Source organism: Amblyomma americanum, chromosome 3 (assembly GCF_052857255.1).
Source record: "Amblyomma americanum isolate KBUSLIRL-KWMA chromosome 3, ASM5285725v1, whole genome shotgun sequence".
In the NCBI taxonomy this organism is placed as follows: Eukaryota; Metazoa; Arthropoda; class Arachnida; order Ixodida; family Ixodidae; genus Amblyomma; species Amblyomma americanum.
Genome location: NC_135499.1, coordinates 221988504 through 222014367, shown reverse-complemented (window position 1 = coordinate 222014367; position 25864 = coordinate 221988504). Strand labels below are relative to the sequence as shown.

General features: G+C 42.8%; 1 protein-coding gene across 3 annotated transcripts; it reads right to left on the bottom strand.

The window, feature by feature from the left end:
- Nucleotides 1-1923: 1923 nt before the first annotated feature.
- On the bottom strand, nucleotides 1924-22425 carry LOC144126150 (transmembrane protein 98-like). 3 transcript variants are annotated; one of them, XM_077660121.1, is made up of 6 exons: nucleotides 22248-22425; nucleotides 14930-15096; nucleotides 13530-13649; nucleotides 11611-11820; nucleotides 8598-8718; nucleotides 1924-7446 (listed from the first exon to the last, which is right to left on the bottom strand). In XM_077660121.1, exons 2-6 carry the CDS (start codon nucleotides 15064-15066, stop codon nucleotides 7306-7308), a joined length of 729 nt encoding a protein of 242 aa, XP_077516247.1. In that variant the 5' UTR covers nucleotides 15067-15096; nucleotides 22248-22425; the 3' UTR covers nucleotides 1924-7305. The 3 variants fall into 3 exon arrangements, with proteins under 3 accessions (XP_077516247.1, XP_077516248.1, XP_077516249.1); XM_077660122.1 differs by lacking the exon at nucleotides 22248-22425 and adding an exon at nucleotides 15572-15621 and having other exon boundaries at nucleotides 3277-7446; XM_077660123.1 differs by lacking the exon at nucleotides 14930-15096 and having other exon boundaries at nucleotides 3277-7446; nucleotides 22248-22421.
- Between the last annotated feature and the right edge of the window lie 3439 nt (nucleotides 22426-25864).

The window sequence follows — 25864 nt, the reverse complement described above, 5'->3', positions numbered from 1 at the left end:
GCTTGCGTCAATACACGTCATCTGATGTCCACTGCAATGCCACAGATGCTTGCCCGACTAACCACAGATCACGCTCACTTCAGCCCTCACCGCTTTCTTCCGCTCCTCTTGGTGCACCTCCACTCTTCCTCTCCACCCTCCTCCTCTCACTCATTCGCTTCCCTTCTTGCCTGCCTTCTGTGTGACCACTCCACCTGTGTTGTGATACCGGAAAGCAAGGCACTAACAGCTGGTGCCGTAAATATGGCACCAGCCGTGTGTGGGAGCACTCTGTAGGATGGAAATGAAGGTGCTGCCAATGAAAGAAAAATGCTGCACATACTCTGTCTCACTAAATCCACACTGCAATGTGGAAACTAAGCCCTGCGATAGCCAATCTTGGGCCAAACTCACAAGGAATGCTGCTCACATGTGATGACACTTGTGAATGGCTGGTGTGCTTTGCCTCTCATAGCAGAGGCCACCACCAGTGATGGGACCTGGTAAGTCACACGCTCATCTTACAAACACTCGGCCTGTTGTTAGCTGGCCCAGCATGTTTTAGTGAGGCAGGAAACGTGGCTTCTGGAATCGCAACAGCTCCAAAGGAAATGGCACGTGGAAGACACATCTCAATTTCCATGTGTACCAGTTCTCACACAAAGAAATGGCTAAGTATTAGACACTGGCAGTGCAAGGCCGTTTGTTCAGCACCTGTTTTTAAGTGGCAATACTGACTTCTGTCAGATTAAGTAATTTTTGCTCCAATTTTTTATTGCACTCTTAAATTCAAACTCATTTTACATGTCCCGACCAGGCTAAATTAATGGGAGTTAACTGTACAACAATCCCCTCAGTGTTATACAAGGCACAGTTAGCTCCCAGAGAGAAATAAAGAAAAAAACACCGAAAACCAATCTGACAAAATATAAATTCAGGCACATATGCAAGTAATGAAATCAATATTGTTGAAATCTGTACTTTACTCAGTTAACCAAAGACAACAACACACATTATGTGTGCATTGTTGCTGCTCTGCCCAAGAACCCTCAGCAATCCATATTACAAAACCCACTCCAATACCTGTCCCAACAACACCTGCACTAAGCAACACGCTGCAGGTGGTCACTGGAACCCCTTAATTTCTTTATTATATGTTCAAAACATGCAATCCGGATTATGCAACACCACGGACGATGCCTTATTACCCCTTCCATAGGCGCAACCAAGATAACTCGGGAACATCCCCAAGCACAGTGCGGCTGCACCCAAGCATTTTTGCTTTGCATGTTGTGCTCACTTTCATACACTCCCACGTTAACCTATGTTAAAAACAATAGCATGCAGAAGTTTGACCATCTACACTGGCATTACTAAGATAGTATAAATTAGTTTTTAAGTTGATGCTTTGACAACGGGTGGAACACATATTTTGTCATTCATCAGGAGATACTATGTGCTAAATTGCTTTGTCTCCGTGCAGCAGCTATTGTGAATTGGCAAGGTCGATCTGTGTGCTGAGGAAATTGTCCCGCTTCTGATGAGTGCCCACTTTGATGTGAGTGGTAACAATAAATATGTTGTCCGGTGCTATGTGAAATGCTCATTGACCTAACACGCCAAAAAAAAATTCCAAAGAGGATGAACATAACTTGGAACGAAAAAAAAATCTCTAGAAAGAAAACAGTAGAGCCTTAAATATACTGTTCACCGATACAAATTCAGCCATAGCTTGAACTTGAGACACCTGCAATTCCATTGTGGTCACTCCAATATGCCAGCGGCTGTGCCATATACCCTCAAAATATAAATTGTTCGAACGCAACCAAAAATGCAAAGCTAAACGGGAACAAAAAGCTCAACAGCATTTGCATATATAAAGTTTGCAACACTGCATCAAATGTCTTTTGCCACGTTTTTTCAAATAAAATGAACTCCAAGAAAGATTTGGCATGGCAATTTAATCTGATTACAATCATTAGAGATGAATGACTTGTGAAAGAAAAGCACATAAACATTTTTTCATTATAATGCACCCCAGTTATGCCATGCTCATGTAATGGCAAATATCTTTTTGCTTGCAGCTTTCTTGAAACTTTTGCAACTTTTGAACATTTCTAATAACTGTCCACTCCCGAAGACTGAGCTCACTTTCTGGGCTGGTAGCTATCGTGTGATGCATGAAATGACAATCAATTTCACCATTTATCCCTCTCTTGTCATCACAGGGTAGAATGAATGTGCATAATGACCCCTATAGATTACTGTGGCATGGTCATCAGTACAAAACGGCCTACAGTTTCACACAAAAAAGTAGTGTAAAATAATACTCTAAAGGTACAAGTGAGCATAGTTCAGCTGCAGTATCTTTTCAATATCACTTGCTTATGAATATTGTCAGCATATTGTGTAATCTCATTAATTTACACGACTCAAAGCACTAAAGATATGGTTGAACAAAATGCAACAAATCCCGGGAGGTGCCTCGGAATAGAATTGTGAAGTGCTGCATGGGCTACCACATAGAAACCACACCAGTAAGGTGTGGCAACATGGTAGCAAAAAACTCTCAGCACATTTGGAGCTGCACAATACTACAAAGTAATTACAGAGCATGGCATCATCATCAAATAGATTACCATATTTACTCGCATAATTTGTGCACTTTTTTTCTTCATATTAAGGCTTCAAAAACTGGGTCGCAAATTACTCGAAAATTTCTGAACACGTCCTAAGAAAAAGCTCTACAGAGGTCATAATGCGCAATATATACCGTATATTACTGCCTATACCTAGAACCCCCCCCCACAATCTCGCACTCCTCACTGGCCAAGGAAAAAAAAAAAATTTACTCCAAATATAAGACGCATGCCCCCTCCTGCCCCGCCCCACGTTATGTAGTTCCCCGCGGGATGGCATGACGGAGTGCGCGAGCTCAAAGCAATAAATGGACAATGTTACAATCGCGAAGCTAGTGGTGGAAGGCAAAGCAGATAACGGGCAATAAAACGGTGCCCTCGCGTGCGGAACAGCTGACTGGCGGCACACCAAACAGCAAACGGCTCACTAGTTATGGATTCTGGCACGTGCAAAACTGCCCATCAGGGAAAGCAACCGCCAGCGCGGGTGAGCCGGGTAAACAGCGCACAATTCGTGCCCTCACCACTTGCACCTTTCTAAACCACACAAGGCGACGTGGCTGCACCAATCTTCTCAAGCCTGCCTTGCATGCACCCATGTACATGCTGGTGGCCTGGCGCAGTAGAGAGCACAAAATATGCAAGTAAAATTTTTTTTCAAAAAGGTAAAAAGTTGAGGGTTCACGAATTACGGGAGTAAATACGGTACTTGTCTCAACTAGAAAGTGTGCAGGCATGGAGACTTTGTGGCCACAACTTGCCTGCAGTCAGAGAGGCACAAGGATATGCGTGGAGGTTAGCAATGCTGACTTGCAATGTGTGTGCTGTAGCTCAAGTTTTGCTCGTTAGGCTCACAAGCAATAAATGCCATTTGTATAGTATAGTACCCTCATTTACTTGAAGTAAAAATAAATACAGCACATATTGGTGATAAAATGAGTTTCGAGAAAACCAAAGCACATAAAATTTGCAGAGTACTGCTTGTGCATTGTAAACATCTTATCCTTCAACCTAGTTTTATCTTGCGATGAAAACTACATCATAGAACAAAAGCACCTAACTGTATTAAATGGCACCGGATTACAACAAGATTCATTTTCCTTGATTGATTGCCTCTGAATGGTGCAAATATTCAAGCTTTTCAGATATAAAATTGAATAATGCTACGTTATACTTAAAAGGGAATACTCAGCAAGAGCAGATATTCTGGTTAAATTTTACTGCTGGAAACTTCTCAGGTAATTTGAAGACAGCAAACTGTTTCAAACATTTATGTGAATAATTACAACTCGAAACCAAAAAGGAGTATGTATCAAAATTTTTCAAAGTATTTAAGAGTTTTAGAGTATCCAAAATTTTGGTACTACTAGTGAAAAACATTAATCATAAGTAAACAAAAAGAACTCGAGCTCAAAAGATGAGTACATGTCAAGAAATGATAGAGTATGCACTACAAGTGGCATGATTCACCATTTTCTTTCATTACAACCAAGAAATGCTGATAATTTTGCTTTCTAGTTAACTTTTCTAAGCTGCCAGTGAAAGTAATGACAACCACCAAAGCACTGAACTGACAATGGCTTCACAATTTAAAAAAAAAAAAGAAAGAAAGAAAAGAACATCAGTACTTGTGCATGAGAATTTCAATCACAAGGGTGTATTTACAGCATTTGGACCTTTATCAATTTTTGCATGCCGCCAACTAAGCCAACACAGCCAAATGCTCTGCCAGTTTTTCTTCTTATTCTGACAATCAAATACCATCTTTCTTGATCAAAAAATATCTAAGCATAATAATTATTTGCTTTGTACTTGCTTCCAATTAAAAATGTCTATTTACACATCTCTATTGGACAAACTTGAGGCTATTTACAGATGAGGTGTTCCTTTTGCCATCATAAAAATGAAGAAGAAACTGGAACAGCACTATGTGTGGGTGCTCCACCTTTTTTTTTTTTTTCCTCGGCTGTATTTTTAGTGCACTGCATTTGTTATGTAAACATGCTGTCCTACAGAGCCAGTAACATGCTATATTCATGGACATAAGGTTCTTTTCCCAAAAAGCAGCCTGTGGCAATGAACTAGATAACTAAAATAAACGCCTGCATAGCTTTGCAGCTGTGAGTTGCCAGGATGCATTTTTCATTAATTCACCAAGCTCTAACCAGAAGTTATGGTCCTCAAAAGCTATGACAAGTTGGAACGGTTGGGGTTGCATTATGCTCGTGGTAAACTCCCAAACAAGATTGGGTCCAGCCAACAAGCTGAGATTCGTTCTGTTTCCTCTCACATCAGTGCAGAAAGCTGCCCTGGCATGTAAATAAAATAAATCACATTCAGCATGGAATGCTACAATAATGGTCAACATACAATAGGACTATCATAAAAAAAGTCAAAGAATATAGTCAGGACCATCTAGACTAAATAGTAAATACACAATCTGCACTCACAGAAAGATTACAAAACCAGTGCACAAGCAATTATAGCAGCTCTTGGCTAAGTGCAGAGCACGAATGAAAGTCTGCACGCTTCGTAAATATTTGATCTTCGATATTGAAGCAGTTACATTATTGCACATAGCGGTTTGAACCAACTCTGTAGTGTTACAAAAGTAACAAGTAAAATTCAGAGTCCAAAGTAACAATCAAGTCAATCTCCATAGTGACCACACTGCAGCCATTACTAATAAACGATACATGAGCTTTCGACCGCCATGAAGAATAATAAATGCTATTCTTGACACCACAAAGTTTGCTAACGTTCACTGGAATATGAGTATAGTACTATAAAGTTTTTGCACCTGTTTCAGACTATGGCTGCTACAACAGGAAGCCGACATCCTACAGTCTAGCAATTACAAGCAAGACACACAACTTATACAATCCTGTAACCAGCACATTTTGCACCAATCATGAAAAAAATTCAAAACGCATAATAACAGCTGGCATTATTCACAAGAACTTTAGCATGGAGATTCCAGGAAAGCTGACCCAGTTAAAAAGCATACTAAAACATTTTTTGAACTCACCTTGCCATGGTGCATTGCATTTTGCAATGGCAAGGTCAGAAGCAGCTGCTTTACTGAGTACAGAAAAACTTGAACTTGCAGTCAAATTTGCTTTGAAACAAGGTTCCTTACAACAAACACAAGAAAAAGGCAATGCAATTTCTCCCTTTCACCTTGCTTTCCCTGCTTCATTTCATGAACACATAGACCTCAAGAGTTCCCAATACTCATTAAATTTCCATTTTTTTCTTGGGGGGGAGGGAGAGTGAACAGCACTTGTGAGATGAATGATGTAACCTTTCATAAGTATAAGAAGAGTAAGCTTAGACGACACATAAGTAGGCTGTATATCATCTTAATGGCAAACTGTTGGCTGAAATTCACATTACCAAAAAACAGCATGCATGATTTCACGCACCAGCTTGCATAAGATGTCACACATTATGTCATCAGTATGAAAACACAACAAATGCTTCAATGATGTGATGTTGTGTGACACTGATCTTGCCATGCATGGAGTTACAACCAAAAGCCCACCAGACTCACGTTCATCTCATTTTGGCAAATTTAATTTCTTATGTGCTTAACTAAACGTGTGTGGAGGCTCCATCCATCTCTGCATCGGCAGCGCATCCACCATGTGAGGTGACCCTCAGAGCAAAGGCCAAATTACAGCAACTGGTGGTGACTCACTAAGGGTTTCGTGTGAGGATTTTCATGAAGTCAGGCGTTCTCGTTTCCTGTCATAAAGCTGTTCCACGTTTTCCAACAACATCTGGATCACTAGACTGAACAACTAAATGCTGTGCGCATCCAAGTTCTTTCCAGTGCACACCCTTAAACGAATGCTGAGAACAACTCCATCCAATTCTTGTCCTCAGTAAAAATCAATTCTTGGGCCCTATTCGGTTGTGTTCCATGTTTTTCCAGCAGAAAAAAATATTGCTGGAATTTAAAAACGCACATTTTTTCTTCATGATCACTGTTTGAAAGCGAATGGCAGTGCAGCCGAGCCTCAGGGAAAACTGTCTTGATGCACTGCAGTTCTCTTGCAGAGCCGGATGGTGGTGGCGCAACCTGTATTTCGCTTTTCGGTCCTTTCCAGCTCATAAAAGCTTTGTTTTCAGTGAAAGTAGCATATCTGTCATTAGAACACAGTAATTTGTTGATGCAAGCCAACTTAATCTGTCCTCAGAGTCCCTTTAAAAGAGCGTCAAAGAAGTAGCTACTCAGCCAGTAATCACAAGTGCATTTTGAATGCAAAGAGCACTGAGCGAGTCACCAATCATAACATATGCACAGCTTGTGACCAAACTTCTAACATGCCACCAGCGCGCCATCTAGAATCCCAGACAAGTCCCATGTAGCAGGCCAACTCCAGACATCAGCAGCCCTGATTGAATGACACAGAAATGTGCGGACGCAACACTACAACTTCACATTGTCACACCGATTTCCGCACTTGCATTCCGGAGCCAACCTTCAGTCCTTAACAGTGAAGTAAAAAGTGTTCCAAACTGCATCCACTGTTAATGTTTTGTGGAAAGTACCAGTTCCAGGGAGGAAGCCAATCATAAAACTTTTAGCACGGCAGCAGTTCCCCCTCTTAGACCTTTCCTTGCCCATTCACATGACAATCGAACCTGGTCCCTAGGGCCATGAAGGGGTGAACCGGCGACGTCAGGCTGAGACATGGCGGTCTGCACCAGGCCTCCACATCGAAGCATTGGCAACAATTGTCTGCTGCTGCATCCCAACATCGCCCATCAGTGACACTTGCGGGCTCGTGGTATCTGCAGCCAAGCCAGCTTCACGGAGAACCTGGAAAATGCATTGTACTCCCATCTCTTTGTGCTGGCAATACCTTGAAGGCTACAGATTCTTAAAAAGTACAAATGCAAAGGAGGAAAACCAGTGGCATCACAACCTATGCGAAATGCTAAATTTGAAAGTAAGCAGCACAATCTGGACAGCTGCGCTTACTCAATAATTGAATGTTAGCTTATAGTTACCAAATTCTCTGAAAAAAAAAAAAAAAAATCCAGTTAGGAGCACACAACTCATTACATCAGTTCTGCATGATATATTGCTCTTGCTTTTCCCTTAGATAACCGAGTAATTCTGTTCACCGTCCTGTTCTTATTCGCTGCTGCTCCCGGTGTGCAAAACAGTGTGTCCAGAAGGGGGATGAGGAGCCTTTGTGAGGCTTCGCTGCCCTATTTTGTCCCACTGTTTTATGAAATAGTAACAGTAAGACAAGGTCTGAAGCATGTCCCGTCAACCATGCACGCCATAGAGTACGATACCACTAGACCAGAGAAACTGCGGCCTTAAATTTCACATATTAGAAATGGCGGTGTTTCGAGAGTTAGCAGAAGAAATTTATTCTGAGAGGACTCTTCAGAATGCTTTAATCTCCGCAGAGGGTACCTGGCCTTAATGTTAGAAATTTCCTGTAAATAATGACCTCCTGGCCACGTCTCTACATGCTCTGGTCATGTTCAGAGGCATCATTTCATTGCTCTAGGCCCAGTTACGAAGCTAGCCTGATTCATCAATAACAAATGTCACTCTTATTAAACAAAATGATGAGCAATAAATAAAAAACAGTCATAACAAACTGCATATGCTCCTTCTCCCCATCACTGAAGCCTTGGTCAATAAAAGAAATGTACAACTTGCACCCCTTGTCAAAAGTAGAGCCCAAGCAGCTTCCTTCTAACCTGATTAGGTCAATCTCCAAACCTCCATGGAACTTCTGGAAAGATGAGGATGCAAGTTTCTGCCACCTTCAAGGGATCTCGGAACACTGGCCATGCATAGTGAACCACACAGCATGGCCCAGTAGCAAACCCATCGGGCTCAATACTTCTCACAATGGCTGTACCTTAGTCAATTCACAGCTTACAATAAAAAGAACAATGGCAAAGAAAAGATGACGGATTCCCTGCAGTTGTGATCCCCAGCCTTACCTGGATGTGTGCTTCGGCATGCGCCAAGTATTCATCGATCCAGCCAGGGCTGCTGGGCTGACCACACAGGGAGCGCATCACTAACGTCAGGTGCACCACTGACAGCATCAAGGCAGTGCAGCTGAAGCCATGCAAAAAAAAACACAAGTGACAGTTTGACAAAGCTGCCACACTAAGCAAGTCGCTTTGCAGTGTTACCTTGTGGGGTTTAACAGGGGGAGGGAGAAATACGTTTTCCTTGCTTTATTGGGGCTGACAGATCAAAATGCCAACCCCACCCCAAGATCGTGAGTGCTACCGAGTGCAAGCCAACCATGGTGGGTCGTGCTCACAAAAAACAAAGGAACGACACATACTGACACAAAAAGGCATTTATTGCTGCTACAAAAAGAACACTGGTTTGCAACAAAATGCACTAATGAGTCGAGGTCATTCGACTCATCGGCAGGGCTATGAGCAAGGCTTTGATCGTGCTATTGATGAGTCTTCGATGTGCCAGATTAAGGAACTATCACCATATAAAAAACAACTGTTCATCCATAGTCTGCAGACCGCTCTTCTTGCTCGTGTACCACATTGCAAGACACATTTCTCAACTAAGCAAGGTCAGCAGGATGCAAAACTGCGCATTTATCCAGCTGCGAGTCATCGTCATGTGGACAAGCGGTGGCCCGAGACACTTAACTGTGCACAATCGCGTGTTAAGTTATTGAGCAGACAAGGGTACAGTAATGAGGAAAATGCCATAGGCACCATAAGAGGGTACTCGCACAGCTGCTGCCCTCACCATTCAAACATGTTCCAAGTGACACTCACGGTAATACAGGACATTCCACGTCCGCCGCTATGAACGAGGGTGGAGCTTGTGAACACATTTAGGATTAGGTTACACGTGGGGGGTAGGACGTTTTGGTTTAAATCGGAAAAAAATAAAGATGATAAAAAATACGCCGAATTCATTTATCGAAATTCGATTTTAATTGAAAAAGGTTGGCAGGAAAGGCATAGCTAGCTGGCTATTGAGTACCAATTACAGTGAATCAAAGTTGAAAATTATCTAAGTAGGGAAGCTAGGGGCGTGATGTGACACTGATTCTGTTGGATAAGTACCACAACTGTGTGACTTTATTTTATGCTCCGCTAGCTTACACGCCTCTGCAGTCCGGGAAGCACCACCTCTTCGCTGCTTGCTAGCTAAGCACTCTTTGTTCACGATTACTAGCCACTTAGAGCAGTTAGTCGGTTATGTACATTTATGAACTGCATATAGGGCATTGACACAAAACTGTACATGGTGTCACGAAAAAGTATCATGTTCTGGCAACCACGAAGATTGAGCGGCAGTGGAATCAATATGCAGACCATGTGGTATCCTGCTCTCTAGCTCAACCCAACGCGACAACCTAATAATAACTCGGCACCCTAGTTCTGCAGCTGCAACTGCGAATCTAGTTCTAGTTCTTAGTGTGTTTTTGTCTGCCGGTTATCGCATTTCATGTGCGTTACTTTGTTAATGACCATACAATTCCTTCTGCAAGCACGGCTCCAAGTAGTACCACTTGCTCATGCAGACAAAAATGCCGACACAGACTCTAGGTGACTTTTTACCTCACAGGTTTGCCACATTAAATCCCCAAAAAGAGTCAGCAATTCATTTGTCGAAAATGATATTCAGCAATAAAAACCGAAACTTGAGTTCTGAAATAAACAATGAAAAAACAATGAAAAAAGTGCCGAATTTAAAAAAAATAAAAACCGAAAAGTCCAACCTCTAGGTACACACAAGATAAACACCCCCAAAAGTAGAAGATTGGACAGCCGCCACCACAGCTCAGTTGGTAGAGCATTGTACGCAACCTAGAGGTCGTGGGCTCAGATCCCACTGGCAGTACTGGTCGTTTTTCTTCTAATTTCTTATCAATTATCCTTCAGCCAGAAAGTGATTTCACTACAAATTTCCCATTAATCAACACTACAAAAAAAGCACTCTCCGATGCTTTCCTTGGTTCGATGACTGTTGGCTTCCTTAATAAGTTTATATACAGTAGTAGAACATTTAATAGAACATTTCAGGCAAATGCATAATTATACAATGATGCTATGCAGATGGCAAATTCATGGGCAGAAATGTTGAAAATTGAGCGAACTTTGTCGTATAGGTTATCTAAGACTCCCAAGTACATAAGCATCAGTTCATGCTAAATTTAGGGCTCTGTACTCTGCTCCAATGAAGGCCTTGCCATCTGTGCAAGCCCTTGGCATCAGCCTGGGACAACTAAGCACAAGGAACTTTTTGTTAGCTGTGCCACTGCTAATATTGTGAAGTTTTGCTAGCCTGTGGAAAACCTACAAGAACTAAATAAGACATTGCTTGAATCAAGGCCTACAAAAGAAGCATGCTGAATCACTGAAAACATTTTCTCTCAGTAGTTTGGCTAACCACAGCAGCTGCCAGAGCCATCAGCTGTACTTATGAAAAAAGTCACTGAGAACATTCAAGGAAAGAGAACACCGACTTCAAATACAATGCTGGAAGCACCTGCTATAGAGAACAGGACCGTGTCAGTGCTGCCAATCAGTATTCTTGAAGAAGAAATTGCATCTGTTAAACAAGAACAGTGCTGGTACACATGCACTAACCTTCAGCATAAATGCATTCTGCTGTTTCCAAATCTGTTTTGTCATGACTTGTTCATTTCTTATCCCCTTCACATATCTTTTGCACAACAAAAGGTACATGTCTTGTCATCATCTTTCTATCTGTGTGAGTCCTGTTTCACAGTACTTAGTTGTCATGTTTAACAACCTATGTTTAGCAGGCCTATGCACATAGGCTATCAAAGACAGTGCAGAGCTGTGAGGCCTGATTAGTGCGTTTTCTCAAAAATGGGTGTACGAGGGACTTCGTATGGAAAAAACAGCAAAAGAGTCGGACGCCACAACCAGGAACTTCCTCCAAGACAAAGCAAATCAATGTGGGCGAGGATAGCAGGGATGTTGTGTGGCCACTCACCGTGCCTCCAGCAGCCGAGGGTCCAGGGGCGGATACATGGCACGCACCACGTCGTCCACACGCGGCCCTACTCTCTGGGCCAGCTGTGCAAGCTCTGCCAGCTGGGCCTGGCTGGCTGGTCGCCGGACGGAACCCACTGACGCAGTTACCAGGCGCTCAGTCAGCTGGTGGCACGTCTTGAGCACGGCCAGGCAGTGGGGCACCAGGCCCCTGCATTATCCCGAAGTGAAGGACACGCCTTTTCTAACTGAATTTACATTAAATTTGAAAACCTGATATTTTCTTTCTTCGCATTTACTTTCATGTGAATAGCACTCAGGAGTAATGTGACCATCAAATAAGCCCAAAGACTCCTCTCTCGGGTTAAAATGGCGTTCGCATCATCTTAATGATGCAGATTGGCAAATCTTTATGTCTGCCTTCATTTTCAAGTGCTATTAAGGCTATGTTATTGTAGAACCAATATTATTTTCCTCAAGTAATGAGAAACAAAATATTCCACGTAGGAACCATTTGCACTCAAACATTTGTTTCCCATCAAATTAGGCTACAGAGATACTATTGGCAAGGTAGCACTTTTCTTTTAGCAACACCATGCACACCCAAAAAAGAGTGCATGTGGTTTGAATGAAGCTGTACTAAGCAGACTCAAGGATATGCAACTCAGTACTTAACTGCAAGCAGCAGGGAAACACTTGTTTGACTGATGGCAGCGCTTATGCCACCAAGTTGTGTTCTGCCTATGTTTTCAATTTATATTTTTTCTTTATTGTTGCCGGAGTAAGGCTTTATTATTTTCTGTTTAGCCATGCAGCTCATGCCAATTAGGCTTCCACAATGCAACTAGTTTGTGGGGGATCACAAACCAGCTTTCCAACATTTGCAATGCTCAAGAATGTTTGTGAAAGATGCAAAATCTGGAAAGTTTTGTGTCAAGCTTAAATGCCATTTCACTGACAACTGCACTATTCATGACCACAACAGCCAACCATGTGTTCCGTTACCACAATTAACCAGGACACACTGCAGCCTTATGACAGTACATAAAAACAAACCAGGAAATTGAAGGTTGAAACACAAACTGAATATTTCCTATATGATCCATATTCAATTTGGGAATGTGACATTCAGCATCAAAAAATACTAATTAGTGGTCAAATGGTTAGGCATAACAGTCATTACACCCACAGTTTTCTTAGTGGCAAAAGGGGCATTGGACTGAGGACCCATCCCTTATGACTCACGCGTCAACCTCTTTTATCAGCGCAATAACATTTACTCTCTCTCTCTCTCATTCTTAGTGGAAATCACCAATACAGCCTGCAGCAGTGTGGAATCATACCTAGTCGCGCTTACAAGTGCCAAGGAGAGTCACCTTCCATGCTATATCAGTGATAATCACTCAAACATTCCATACACATCCACATACATACTATTTCTCTGTTCTATCAGTGCTATTGACACGATGTCAAAAACTACAGTAACCTTTCAGGTAGTTCTTACTTAAATAAAGTCCAGTTGAGTGGACTTTTATGTATAGGAGGCGTCATGTGCAGTGAAAGAATTATATGATTTATTTGAACAACCACACCAGATATGCTGAAACTCTGCTATTACAATACGTTCAACATGTTCTTGCCCTTGTCATCATTTTTATCTTGTATTAAACTAGTATATTTAATTTTCCAGGCCACTTTTTTTGGAACACTCATATAACACTTGCGTATCTATGAAGTATAATTGCAATGTAAAAAAAAATAAACATGGTGCCTTGCCTGTGGCCTGCTGGCTTTCAGTGTTCACGCCACAGCCACATCCCAGGCAAGCACAGAGCCATTTTGCTAAAAACCTTGCACGACCTTCTCAAAGAGACCAAAATAATAAAAGACAAAAAGCTGCAGCAAAGTCACAGGACTCACGTAGCGTCGTCAACCCACTGCTCATCAGCAAGGATCTTCTCAATGTCCGGGTGCAAACGCACGTCATCCAACTCCATGTCCGCCGCTTCACTCTGGCTGTGAATCAGGTGCACATCTGGCCTGCATCACGGTGACAGTTTATTTAAATTATATGTGACATTCATACAGCTATACAATAATTTACATGTGCGCACAAATAATAATCCCAGTGCTATTCAAATGCATGCCCAAAATTTAGAGCTATAAGCACGATGCACATAAGAATAATGCATGAAAAAGAAATCGTAAAAAGAAGTCCCTCCCCCACCCTCTTTCTCACTGGCCCCCTACACCCCACTCTGCGCTGCACTCCATGCAGACTGCACCCATCCCACCACCCTCGTGATACCACTGCCACGAATTTAGTACTGGAGGAAGAAAAAGGTTGTGTTTCTATCACGCCGAATAATTCTAGTATAGATGAAAAAACAAAAATTACTGAACACAATGACACGAACATGAAGGTTCTGCATCCACTGAGAAAAATGTCCTAAGACATGCCCTAAAAATCATGGCAAGTAGTATACAGCTTACCCTACCCACCACATAGCTACCCAAATGTGACAAATGTCACAGAAGGCACAGCGCTAGGAAGCAACAGATGCAGCGAATGTACAAGGTGAACGATAGAATAATCTCAACACAAATTGTTTCTAAGGTGAAAACTTCTTTGCAGGGAGTACAGCTGTGGTCTCCATAACATCAATACAGGTTTTCAGTAATTATTCCCTTAGTGACAATCTTCTACATCTTGGTGGAATTATCAAAATACCAAATGGACCGACTCCAGTATGGCTAAAACACTAGTGCTTCCTTTACAGGTCCTATGTACATGCACAGAGTTTCAAGCACGCACACAGTTTCGATTTCTCTTTCATTCCTTCTAATCTGGCAATGTTGGTTGATTTCATTAGTGTGCACCTTTCTTTTACCAAACTGAGCAAAAGTGAACCACTCTTTCTCTGAAGACCAAGTCAACTCCAGTGCTGCTCTTCGTTACAATGTTGCACTTTAATAAATAGATGTGTATAACAAGTGCAAGTTATGTAATCTTAACTACAGTGTACAAAATTTGACACTAAAGCCCACGTTTTGGCATGCGTGAGTAGATGCATGTGTGTGTATGTATGTGTGTCGGGTGAGTATCGTGCCAAATATCTTGGGGTGATGCAGTAAATAACTTTTTTGCAGCATGAAACTCAATCAAAGCTATGCACCAAAATGCCTGTTTTCCCTTTTGCGCAACCAAAGATGTCATGTGGCACATGGAAAGACAAACCCTAAAACCTTCAAGCCAGTCATCTTTTTGCATTCTGGCTGACAGTAGCAAGAGATCCAGCCCCTGAACCCCAATGTCTCACCGCGAGTCCTGCAGCTGACGGCTGAGGTGATCTTTGTTTGAGCAGTACCGGTGCCGGCAGACAACAATCAGGGCAATCAGGGAGCTGACGAAAACCACGGCTAACACGCTAATGGCTACCGCTACCACGGCATCCATTGTGGCACAGTTCAACCCATTAAGGCGATCCTGGAAAAAAGAAGCGCATAATTGCACCAATGGAATCGAGGGCACAGAAAGTATGCTCTTACTACTTTTATTGGGACATTATGAAGTGATTATCTTCAATCTAATGCCTATTGTTGCTGCTGCAAATGGTATCCAGGCGAGCTGCATGGATCTAAATTTAATCATTAATGGCACTTGCACAAGTGACAGCCTTGGTAAGGGCATCCTCACCCTCACACAGCAAGCTTTTTCAGTGGTATAATCCAAATGCATAAAGGTGGAGGCAGACATGGTGAGGCGGGTAACTGGTGTGAGGTCAGAACAAAGCATGATGTGTCGTTCAATGCTACTGTAGCTACATGCCTTAGCCTCAGTGTCTTAAAGGGGCTCTGAAGCACATTCCGAGGAGAGCACATCAACTCGCTCAATCACTACACTGTGTTGTCATGAAAACTTGAGCCAAATAATACACATCTACATGCAGAAGAAAACCCACAATCAGCGCGAAAGTTGGCGAGCCCTTCCAGGCGACCTTTTCATGCTCGCACCCCCCTCCGTTGCTCGCATCTGCGTATACAAGTAGAGATGTGGCTATTGGTTAGAATCGTTCATACGTCGGGCAGCACCGTGGCCGCGGCCAATCATGTGCATAGCTCCGGCGGGTGAGGAGGATCCGCTCCCGGAGGTGGGGCCGGAGGAGGACCGCCAACCCTCCAGCGAGCAAAAAGTGACAAGAGGAGAGGGAAAGCCGCGAAGACACTGAAAATCAAATTTTGACTACAGATAACTCAGCTTCTAGAAAGCGCATTAAAAAAAATTCTAGCTGGACAATAATCGTGAAGCGGCGTACTTTAACATCCCCGGTATACCGCAACTTTATTACTGCCCCTTTCAGGGCCCCTTTAAAGCATTATACCCTCAGATGACAATGCACTCAGCTGTGTTGCTACGCCAGCCATATCCTGCTGTTCCTATCAGCTGTTCCTAGGACGAAATTATTCATGCGCAGTTTTTTTTTTACACGCACATAATGGTCTTTCATCTTTAAATATTGCTCCAATCTCAGCTGTCAGTGCTGCTACTACTAAACTAATACAAAGGTTCAATGTGCTATGGTAACATAGCAAAAATGAAACTTACAAGGACTGCACAGGCACTGCACAGGCAATGACTACTTCTGGAATTATAAAAGTGTGCCCTTTAATTTATACTACAGAAAATACAGCACAGACCTCCATACAAACATGTCTGAACCATTAAGATCGACATCACTTGATTCAATTACCATAAGAAACGTAATACGTGTTTGCTGCTTCTGACAACCCATATTGCAGTAGTGAGGACGCCGTGTGCAGGTGAAAGGAAAGTGCAGGAAAGCTGTTAATGAAATGCAAACAAGGTGTGTTGACACAGCGACAGAACACCCAAACCGCTCACAGAGCGCACTGCCTCGAATTGAGTTTTTAACTCGGGGTTGCCAGTCATGAGTCCCATTCTTGGGTAGTCCAGCTGACACAGTGAATAATCTGAGCGTTGAAATTGCCAGCAAGTGAAGGGGGCCATGGGAAGGCTGAAATTTCTTTATGTGAAGATAGGGGTAAGGAAGGGCCAAGAACAGTGAAGGTGACGAAATTAGGTGGCTACTGTAATTTTGAAAATGAGAAAGAGGCTAAGGTTTATACTAAGGTGGAGACAAGATTTTTCATGTTTATCACGAAGGAAAAAAATACAAGCTAGCGCTTGTTTGCATCTTGGATAAAACATTGGCAGCTAAGGTCAACTAATGTTCTTTTTTCCAGAAGTAGTAACAGTCCCTCCTACCTCTGCCATAGTCTGCCTTCTCCAGCACAGCGCTCATGCCAGCAAGCTCCTGTCCTTGGCATTTATATGCTTTGTCATCAAAATTCAGCTGGTCATAGCTACTCAAGCTTAAAGTAACTTATAAAATTAGCCTCCAGAAGGTAGAACTCGCTCATACTTGTCTAGTAAACATAATGTCTAAAATTTCAGCAACACCAAAAAGAAGTAAAGAAAATAACAAAACAAGCACAGCACATAAAGAATAACACATTGCTTGAATAACAAACTAGCATTTTGTGCAGGGGCAGCCTAACTAGAATAAATGTTCCATGCTCTCTTGCCTTAGTATTCCTCTCTTCTCTTTGTTCCTTACATCCACTACATTTTCAGTGATACATTGTACTACATGGCATCTCAGGGATGTTCTATTCAGATGTCAGAGCAACTCATTGTGAGGCTTAGTGAAGCACACGCTACGACGACATCCTTCTTTTGCTTCTCATATGCGAGTTTTATTCTGTTGCTCAGAGTACTTGTCACCGCGGTTGATAACAAGGAACAGTGCAAAAGGCTCGAAGTAATTAAAAATGAAATAAGTTGTAGGATACTAACTGATGCAACTTTCATTTGATTAACAGCAGACTTCACAGAATGAATCAATAATTAGTTAACCGTAGTGAAACACAGTAACACTGGCTCTCATACCTCGTAATAATTTTGGCTCCAACATTTTGGTTTGTTTGCCACAGTAAATTTGCCAACAACATTCAGTGCTTACGTACATGACAGTGACCACTAACGAAATTTTTAAACAATGAACAAACTAGTGATGGATGGGCAAGTGTTAAGAGATTACAGTGGGAATGAAAGGCTTTGCCTCATATGGACAGAATGATGCATGATAGTATTGGTTAAACAAGAAATTTTGGTTTTTATACAGCATAGAAACTTGCATAAAAGAAAAAAAAACTGTTGTCCTGCAGTGAAGTTTGGATACTATCAGCGTATCCCACCACATCACAACACGTCAGCATGCATAAGCCAGCTGAAGTAAACTGCAGAGTGTTTTTTCATTTAAAAGTACTTGCTACACTTTATTAGCACTTGTGCTCTCGCCTTCGTGTCTTCTTGTGTCAAGAAATGTCACGGTGAATGAGGTATGCATTTGTGTCAATGAGTGAAAGCCCAAAAGCAAGGTGGCTCACAACAGTGCTTTTGTATAGATGCTTGCGTAAAAAGTGCACAGATGTGTGTACGTCAAATGCAACAGTCCTCAAGAAACGTGCTGAGATGATAGTCGAAATGCTCTATGAAGGATTACTTTCTCTCAAGAGGGACTGCGTTTGTTTCAGTTTCCCAACTGCATCAGCATATGACTTACCGTCCTGACTTCTCATTCGTTCTGCCATCCATATACATATAAACGGGCATGTTCCTTGATTGAAAAACCCTTTTCAAAGGTATTTCGCAGCAATTATAATGTATGCGCTGTGGAATCAGCCATTCTAAAAACAAAGCCTTATGGCATGCTGAAAAAAAATGCGGTCCTCAAAAGTGAGTTGCCAGTATATCAGAACAGGAGAATGTAGTTATTCGACAATGAAGCTCTCATCTCCCAACTCAAACCAAACATACTGAATATTTTATCTTTTTACCAGTGGTGTACAATATTTTGCCAAAGCGCTAGTAACTAATTGAACTGATTTTAATTTTATATCACTGACTTTCTGATCATGCTATCCCAATAAAAGCTCACTAATTGGTCACTGCCAACAAAAAGAGTTTGGCACAGGAAAATGCATATATGTTCCTCTTGAACACTTCTTCGAAACAAATGTCAATGAGACAAGGATATGCAGAGTTACTACCCATGCTATACGGTATATGTGCGCCAGCAAATCGAGCAGTGAAAATAAACATTCATTTCATGCAGAATGCGCAAAAGAGAAGAATAACTGGAAACCTCTGGACTGGCATCCTGTACTGCAAGGTGACAAATTTCAACAACTGCAATTACTGCACTAGGCACCAGCACAGCAAAAAATGTTTTCTATGTCCTTTGGTACATGAAGTATATGCACATAATCTGTCCCAAGGCATGTGCATATGCATATAAAGTTTTATGGTTTATGGGGGCTTAACGTCCCAAAGTGACTCAGGCTATGAGGGACGCCATAGTGAAAGGCTCTGGAAATTTCAACCACCTGGGGTTCTTTAACGTGCACTGACATTGCACAGTAAATGGGCCTCTGGCATTTCACCTCCATCAAAATTCGACCGTCATGGCCGGGATCGAACCCGCGTCTTTCGGGTCAGCAGCCAAGTGCCATAACTACTAAGGCATCGCAGCAACGCATGTAGCTTTCTTCAGTGACACATTGTTTTATTAGTAGCCACATGGAACAGCTGTAGCCCTGCTTGCTGCTAAAACAGATACAATGCCATGACAACTGGCATCAAAGCTACAACACCTCTGTCAATGAGGCACGGACCAGGATGCAGGGAACACATCCAGTGGTGAATACATGCAGAGTATAATTATGCTAATACTACTATGAATTTTCAAACGTCAAATGAAGAAAAAAAGAGTTTTCAATGCAAAGGTAAATTAAAATAGCATGTTTCAAGAAGTGAATGTTAGAAGTATTTCAGAATTAAATGCCTTTCTGTTCGCAAATGGCTGAAGAAAACTCGTGCCTATTAGATCAGTAGATGACATGCAATTTGGAGTATAGGATGAGCCATAATAAAATATTGTTCAGACATTTTCTAAAACTAACATAGTGCCACCATTACTTTACTTGTGCAGTCCATTCAGTCTTTGTCTTTCTTCGTGAATGCAGTTACAATAACACAGATGTAAATGGCAACAATTTCCCTGGTTCCTGAAAGAAAAACCTGCCAACAAAATATAGTGTCATAATTAGCCTTTTCGCTCCTCCTCTTATCTTTTTACTGCTTGTCGTTCCATTTCATGCTATCATAATGGGTAGTACAAAAAAGGTGAACACAGTAGCTAGTGTAATCATGCTGGGGGAATTTTAACAGGGAAAGCAATAATGTATTACCTATGACACATCTTTGCATTTGTTACACAGCTGCTTCCTGTGCATGCTTTCTCACAGTTGGTACTTATGCAGCTATATGGTCGAAAATTGATCTGGATCATGTCCTTGCTGCTGTTACGGAGTAAATATGGTTGCTCTCCTAGCAGTGCGCACCAACAAGGAACAAGGAGTAGTGATCTGATTTCTCGAGCCGGAGCATGTTTTAGGGACTGTAATTCATCAGAGACTTTAAACACAATACGGGGACACTGCTCTACCCCAGAGAAGAGTGTATGAGTGGATTGAGAGGATTAGGTGCGGTTGGAAAGTCATGACACAAGAAGAGAGAGCAGGACGCCTGTCAACCTCCACCAATGATGAAAAGATTCAGCAAGCTCAAGAGATGGTACCAGCGAACCAGCAAGTTATCAACGACGTGGTAGCACGTCTTCTGCAGGTATATCACGGTTCGGTCTATTAAATCACCAACAATGAGCCAGCTTACATGAAGTCTATGCAAGATGGGAGCTAAGCAAGCTTACTGCAGAGTGCGAGTGCAAGAATGTCAGGATTAGCCAATGCTTACATAGCAGCTTGTACAACAATGAAGGCAAAGAAGAAGTTCTCAGCAGAACAGTCCCAAGATATGAAAAGCACATCTGTCACAATGTGACAAAAGCTAGTATATGGAGTAGAAACGTGAAATAGTCCATGAAGACCAAGCCTTCCAACAGAAAAGCGATGGAAAATGTTTTTTAGGGACTCAAAAGGGCCTATAATGGAAGGATACGCGGAAAATGGGTGTATGATTGATAGTGCAAGACACAGTGACTTGCTGATCAGTAACCTGAAGCCAGAAATTCGCACCAAACACTGATGCCTATTGTTGAAAACATTTCTGCATGAGTGTACACCCACACAGCCGACCACTCTATTAAAACCATTAAACATTGGGTTTCAAGGTGTTGGAAAACCCTGTTTGCAGTCCAGATCTGGCCATTCCAACTATCGCATATTTGAGCTGCTCAAAGATGCTTTACAATGTCATCACTTTTATGCAAGCAAAGATGTATGGGAAGCAGTGCATAAATTGTTGCAGGACCAACTTAAAACCTCCTTCGTGGAGGTAATATGCAAGCTTGCAAACTGCTGGATCAAGTGCATCAAAATGGAAGAAGTCAATGTAGAAAATGATGTACTGAATCTCAAGATATGCACCTTCGGTGCAATGAACTTCCATTTTTCTGCTAAGTCGGTTTCCATTAACTGCTGACAGTGAGTGTTCCCATAACAACCAGTGCTCTTGTACACAGAGTTCACTTAGGGACGAAAAAACGTGCGCGCTTTTGTGGCAATACACAATTCCGTTGGTACACTGCATCTTGTTCTCCCCCCAGACTAAGAAAACCGCGTGGAATAACACGCCCTAAAAATACTCCTTGCTGCGCCAATAGGTTCAGTGCACGGGTTGAGAAACTTCAATGCCAACACAACGCTTATGGTGACCACATCGGGCGAAGTAACGGCTTCCTCCGTATTCACTATATATATATATATATATATATATATATATATATATATATATATATATATATATATATATATATATATATATATATATATATATATATATATATATATATATGTGTGTGTATATATATATATATATATATATATATATATATATATATATATATATATATATATATGTGTGTGTATATATATATATATATATATATATATATATATATATATATATATATATATATATATATATATATATATATATATATATATATATATATATATATATATATATATATATATATATATATTCCGTATAGAACAACGTTCAGTGTGTCAACATCAAAGCCACCAAGCTCCGTTCACTTTCGCGTCGCAAGTCAGCGATGGCAAACACGCAGACTCCGACAATGCGTTAAATGTACTCTTAGGAAGCAAAAGTAAGAATGGGGATAGCTACATATAGGAAAACTAAGGTCTACGAATGACGGAGGGACCAGCGATCGAGAATGTGGCGTCCAACATGCAACGCAGCACGGCCAAGAATCATCCTTCGCAAACCGGTTAATATACGTATAGACATAGGCTGCATGCAACTTAGTAGCCCCTAATTTAACCTCAGCTTCAACCGGTATCAAGACATTCGACGTCGCTGTCACTTATGCTTTCACTTTGTGAGATTGCACGATGCAAGTAGTACGTAGTTTGGCGTCGCGTATCGAGCAGCCAGTTTCACCCGACAGCGCGGCGCGCACCAGCAGAAGCCATTAGCGCAAAAGTTACGAAGTTGTGTATGCTCGCCTCAAGAGAAAGTTGGCAGTCACATTTCAGGCCTCAAAATAGCAAGTCCTGCACAGGCCGACGTGAGTTCGCTTAGCAGCAACACAGGAACGATTGTTTTCTCACTGGAGTTCATTCACATCACAGGATAATCAGCAATTTACTGCGGCCAGCAGCGCGAGAGTTGGTTGCCCCACACCAAGGGTGTGACATTCCCGTAGAGCCAATGGGGACGATTTTGAAATGCGACGGTGGCGGTGCCTGGGAGTTGGCGGTAAAAACATAAATTGCTCAAAACTTTGCTCGCTATGCTTGCGCCGGTCGCTGTCGTCTGCTGCCACTGCGCTGCAGCGTTGCCCGCGGCGGCACTGGCGGCGCAGACGCGTTGTGTCATTGACTCCAGCCGCGTTTGCTGCCAGATACCAGGATCGCTGCAATCGTTCCGACCGTGGCGACACTTACGGCGCGGACGCGCAACTTGCAACATGCCACAGCACTGCCCACACTATACCCACACTCCACCAAAACAGGATTTACGCCGACCGTTGACGCTTCGTTTTATTGGCGCTGCATTCCACACGCTCTAGCGCTGCTGTTGCAGGCGCGTGCATTACCACGACTTCCACAACTCTGTTTGCTGTATTATGATTTTCAGTCATCGACAATCGACGTAAAAGTTACAAACTCCATATCAGCTTCATATTATCGGGGCAAATCTATTCAAAAGCACTGGAAACCCGTTCCACGCGCGCGTGTCCAACGCCAACCCTACCATTCATGCAGTATGACAGTATGATTGTCATACAAATTAAGTGGTGCGTCCTTTTGTGTTTTTATATCTATTGTCCAATTTACTTGACATTTTTTTCTCACACGCACACAAAAACAACGACCCGAATTAATGCACACAAATTCGCAGAAACGAAACCAAAACATTGCGCTGAAATGTTAGTTCCCGAGGCGCAAAGTTCCCTTCTGGTACGTACGTTCATTTGCTCAGCAGAGACTAAAAACTCAGAGGGACGATAGCTATACGTAATACGGGACCCACTTATCAAAGTCCTTTCCCGAGCCAGCTTCAGCCCACTAGCGGCATGCTGGTGGCGCTTTCAAGTATAAACTGCTAACGCCAGTCGCCAATTAAAGCGAAAACCGGACGCCTGCATATCCTTTCTTTCCGTCGCTCCCATATTTCTTTCACCCTACAGAGGGATACCTGTCAAACATTTCGCGGTACATGGGAGAGGAAAGTTGTGCGCATGCGCCGTTACCATGGCAACCGAAGAGGAGCAAAGTGCGGCGTGCGCTTCGCCGTCGCCGGAACCGCGCGCCCGTTCCACTACAGTGCCTAGAATATACTGCAGTGCGTAGAATATACTATGTATCTCCACCGTCAAAACCGAGCGTGACGTCACGCAGAAGAGCAGTTGTGCGCATGCACCGATACCATGGTAACTAGAGAGACAGATACTGCGCCATTTCCTTTCCACAAAAACCAATTATTATTATTAAATTAAAATTATCCCCATTCAGTAACGCGGTGTTCGCTACTGGCGGCTAACACGCACACACACACACACACACACACACACACACACACACACACACACACACACACACACACACACACACACACACACACACACATATATACATACATACATACATACATACATACATACACACACACATATATATATATATATATATATATATATATATATATATATATATATATATATATATATATATATATATATATATATATATATATATATATATGACGCTATAGCTGCTGATGTCCAGCATATAAAGTTTCTAATCTTGAGAAACTCTAGCGCTACGGTCCAGTAGCGTTACTGTGAAAATTTTCCAGTGCACGACTAATGTCCAGGGAAGCTGAGCATGCATGGATGAATCCACTGACGGCTCTCGCCGAATCTTTTAACCATAAGCCGTAGCCTAGCTTAGGCCAATCATTTTTTTTCAACTCATACTCTGGAGAGAGCCAGATTACAGGCCGGGACTTTGGTCTTCGCCCACGAATGCGTCACCAGCTAGGCTCGATGCTTTGTTTTTAGCCGCTCGCCAGTCGCTACATACGAACCCTGCCACGGTCCCATGGCCCACCGAGGAAACCTAGGCTGGAATTAAGGCAGCGACGCGCCGCCGTCTCCATCTGGCCGTGCTCCGCCTCAACACCTTCGCCTGCTTCGTTTACGTACGCCGTAACTGTTTTTGAAGCGAAAAGCTTCACTACGCTAGGCAAATCAGTCGTCGCGTAGGCCAGAGAATGGCCTTGAACGACCTTCAGCCTAACCACGTTAGCCATCTATGACCATATGTGGTACAGTTATGGCGTCAAACCCTTGACCCCTGACCTTGGCCCATGGCCTTTAGTTGACCTTCGACCCTTGACATCCGATGGGGGTGTCGTAAGGCCATGTGATACACGTCATAGCCACGTGGTCGTGTGGGTATATATTAGACCGTCTGTCGCGAGCGTGTAGCGGAGCTGCCGTGGAAGAGCATCAAACGCTTATCAAGCGTGCTTGGTTTTCGCTGAATTACAGGGTTAGCCAAGTTAAGCCGCTGCCAATTTTTGTCTAATAACAACCCCTTGCGACTGACGTCACGCGCGCTACATCGAGCCACATGAAGTCGCATAGCAGGATTCGCGCGAAAGAGCGGCTGGGAGGACGTCGCCGCAAGGCGCGAAAAATGGGAATTTTTAAATATTATTTGCAAATTCTCGGCTCGCATTTGAGGACTTCTACGCGGGATGAGCTCTCAGTGGCCTTCACTTTACATTCAGCTAAGACCCCCCGAGCTATTGGCGATTTTCACTACCTAGAGGGGGCGCCTCAATTCATGCAACATATGGCGTGGTTACGGAGGATTGTTTTCGGCATGGAGGAAGGAAAATGTTTTCGGGGTGACCCTCAGCGCAAAAAAAAAATGCACCCATGAGGGCGCATTTCTGTGTCTATAAGTCGCACCCTTGCATGCATCCTCCCAAAATGATGCAAAGTACGTCCCCTATCTGCGGCGCGAACATACCTGAGTCTAATATCGTCGCCATACGTGCCGACGACCCAGCAAAGTAAAACAATGGGACAGCCAGACTAAACGCATGCTTTGGCACGTCTACTCGGTTTAGCTACGTTAAAATCCTACCACTTTTTTCTCGGATGGTTGACTTCACTTTTACCTAGACCAGCTTTATGCATTCATGTTATTTCATTTGGTGGCAACTGTCCTGGATCCGCCTGCTTAAAGAACGAAAGGCTTTGTGGAGGCTCGGGCCAGCGAATGAGCACCTGTTGCCTTAGACGTAAGTGTCACATAAAACAAGTAAGGTGAACTACGATTTGGATAACTAAGGCTGAGGGTTGTACTCTGATCTGCACGGTCCACAGAGGAAGAAGAAACTTGCGAGACCATTCCGCAGGGCGCCATTCAACCAGGGACCAACAACAACTACACCTGAGCGCGACTGCAACGACTTCGTCAACCATGAACAGCGAACAGCAGCTGGCCCGCCGCACCACTAAGCCGTTCAGCGTGGTCTTCTTCGTGTGGGTGCTGCTCTCCACCGCACTTGTCATCCTGGTCGTTCCGGCCGGTCTGCTGGGTGT

Coding starts and splice junctions, on each gene's coding strand:
- LOC144126150 (XM_077660121.1), bottom strand. CDS start 15,066: ATGGATGCCGTGGTAGCGGTAGCCATTAGCGTGTTAGCCGTGGTTTTC. Junction 13,650..14,929: donor CGTCAGCTGCAGGACTCGCG/GTGAGACATTGG, acceptor ACCGTGATGCAG/GCCAGATGTGCACCTGATTC. Junction 8,719..11,610: donor CCTCGGCTGCTGGAGGCACG/GTGAGTGGCCAC, acceptor GCATGGCTTCAG/CTGCACTGCCTTGATGCTGT.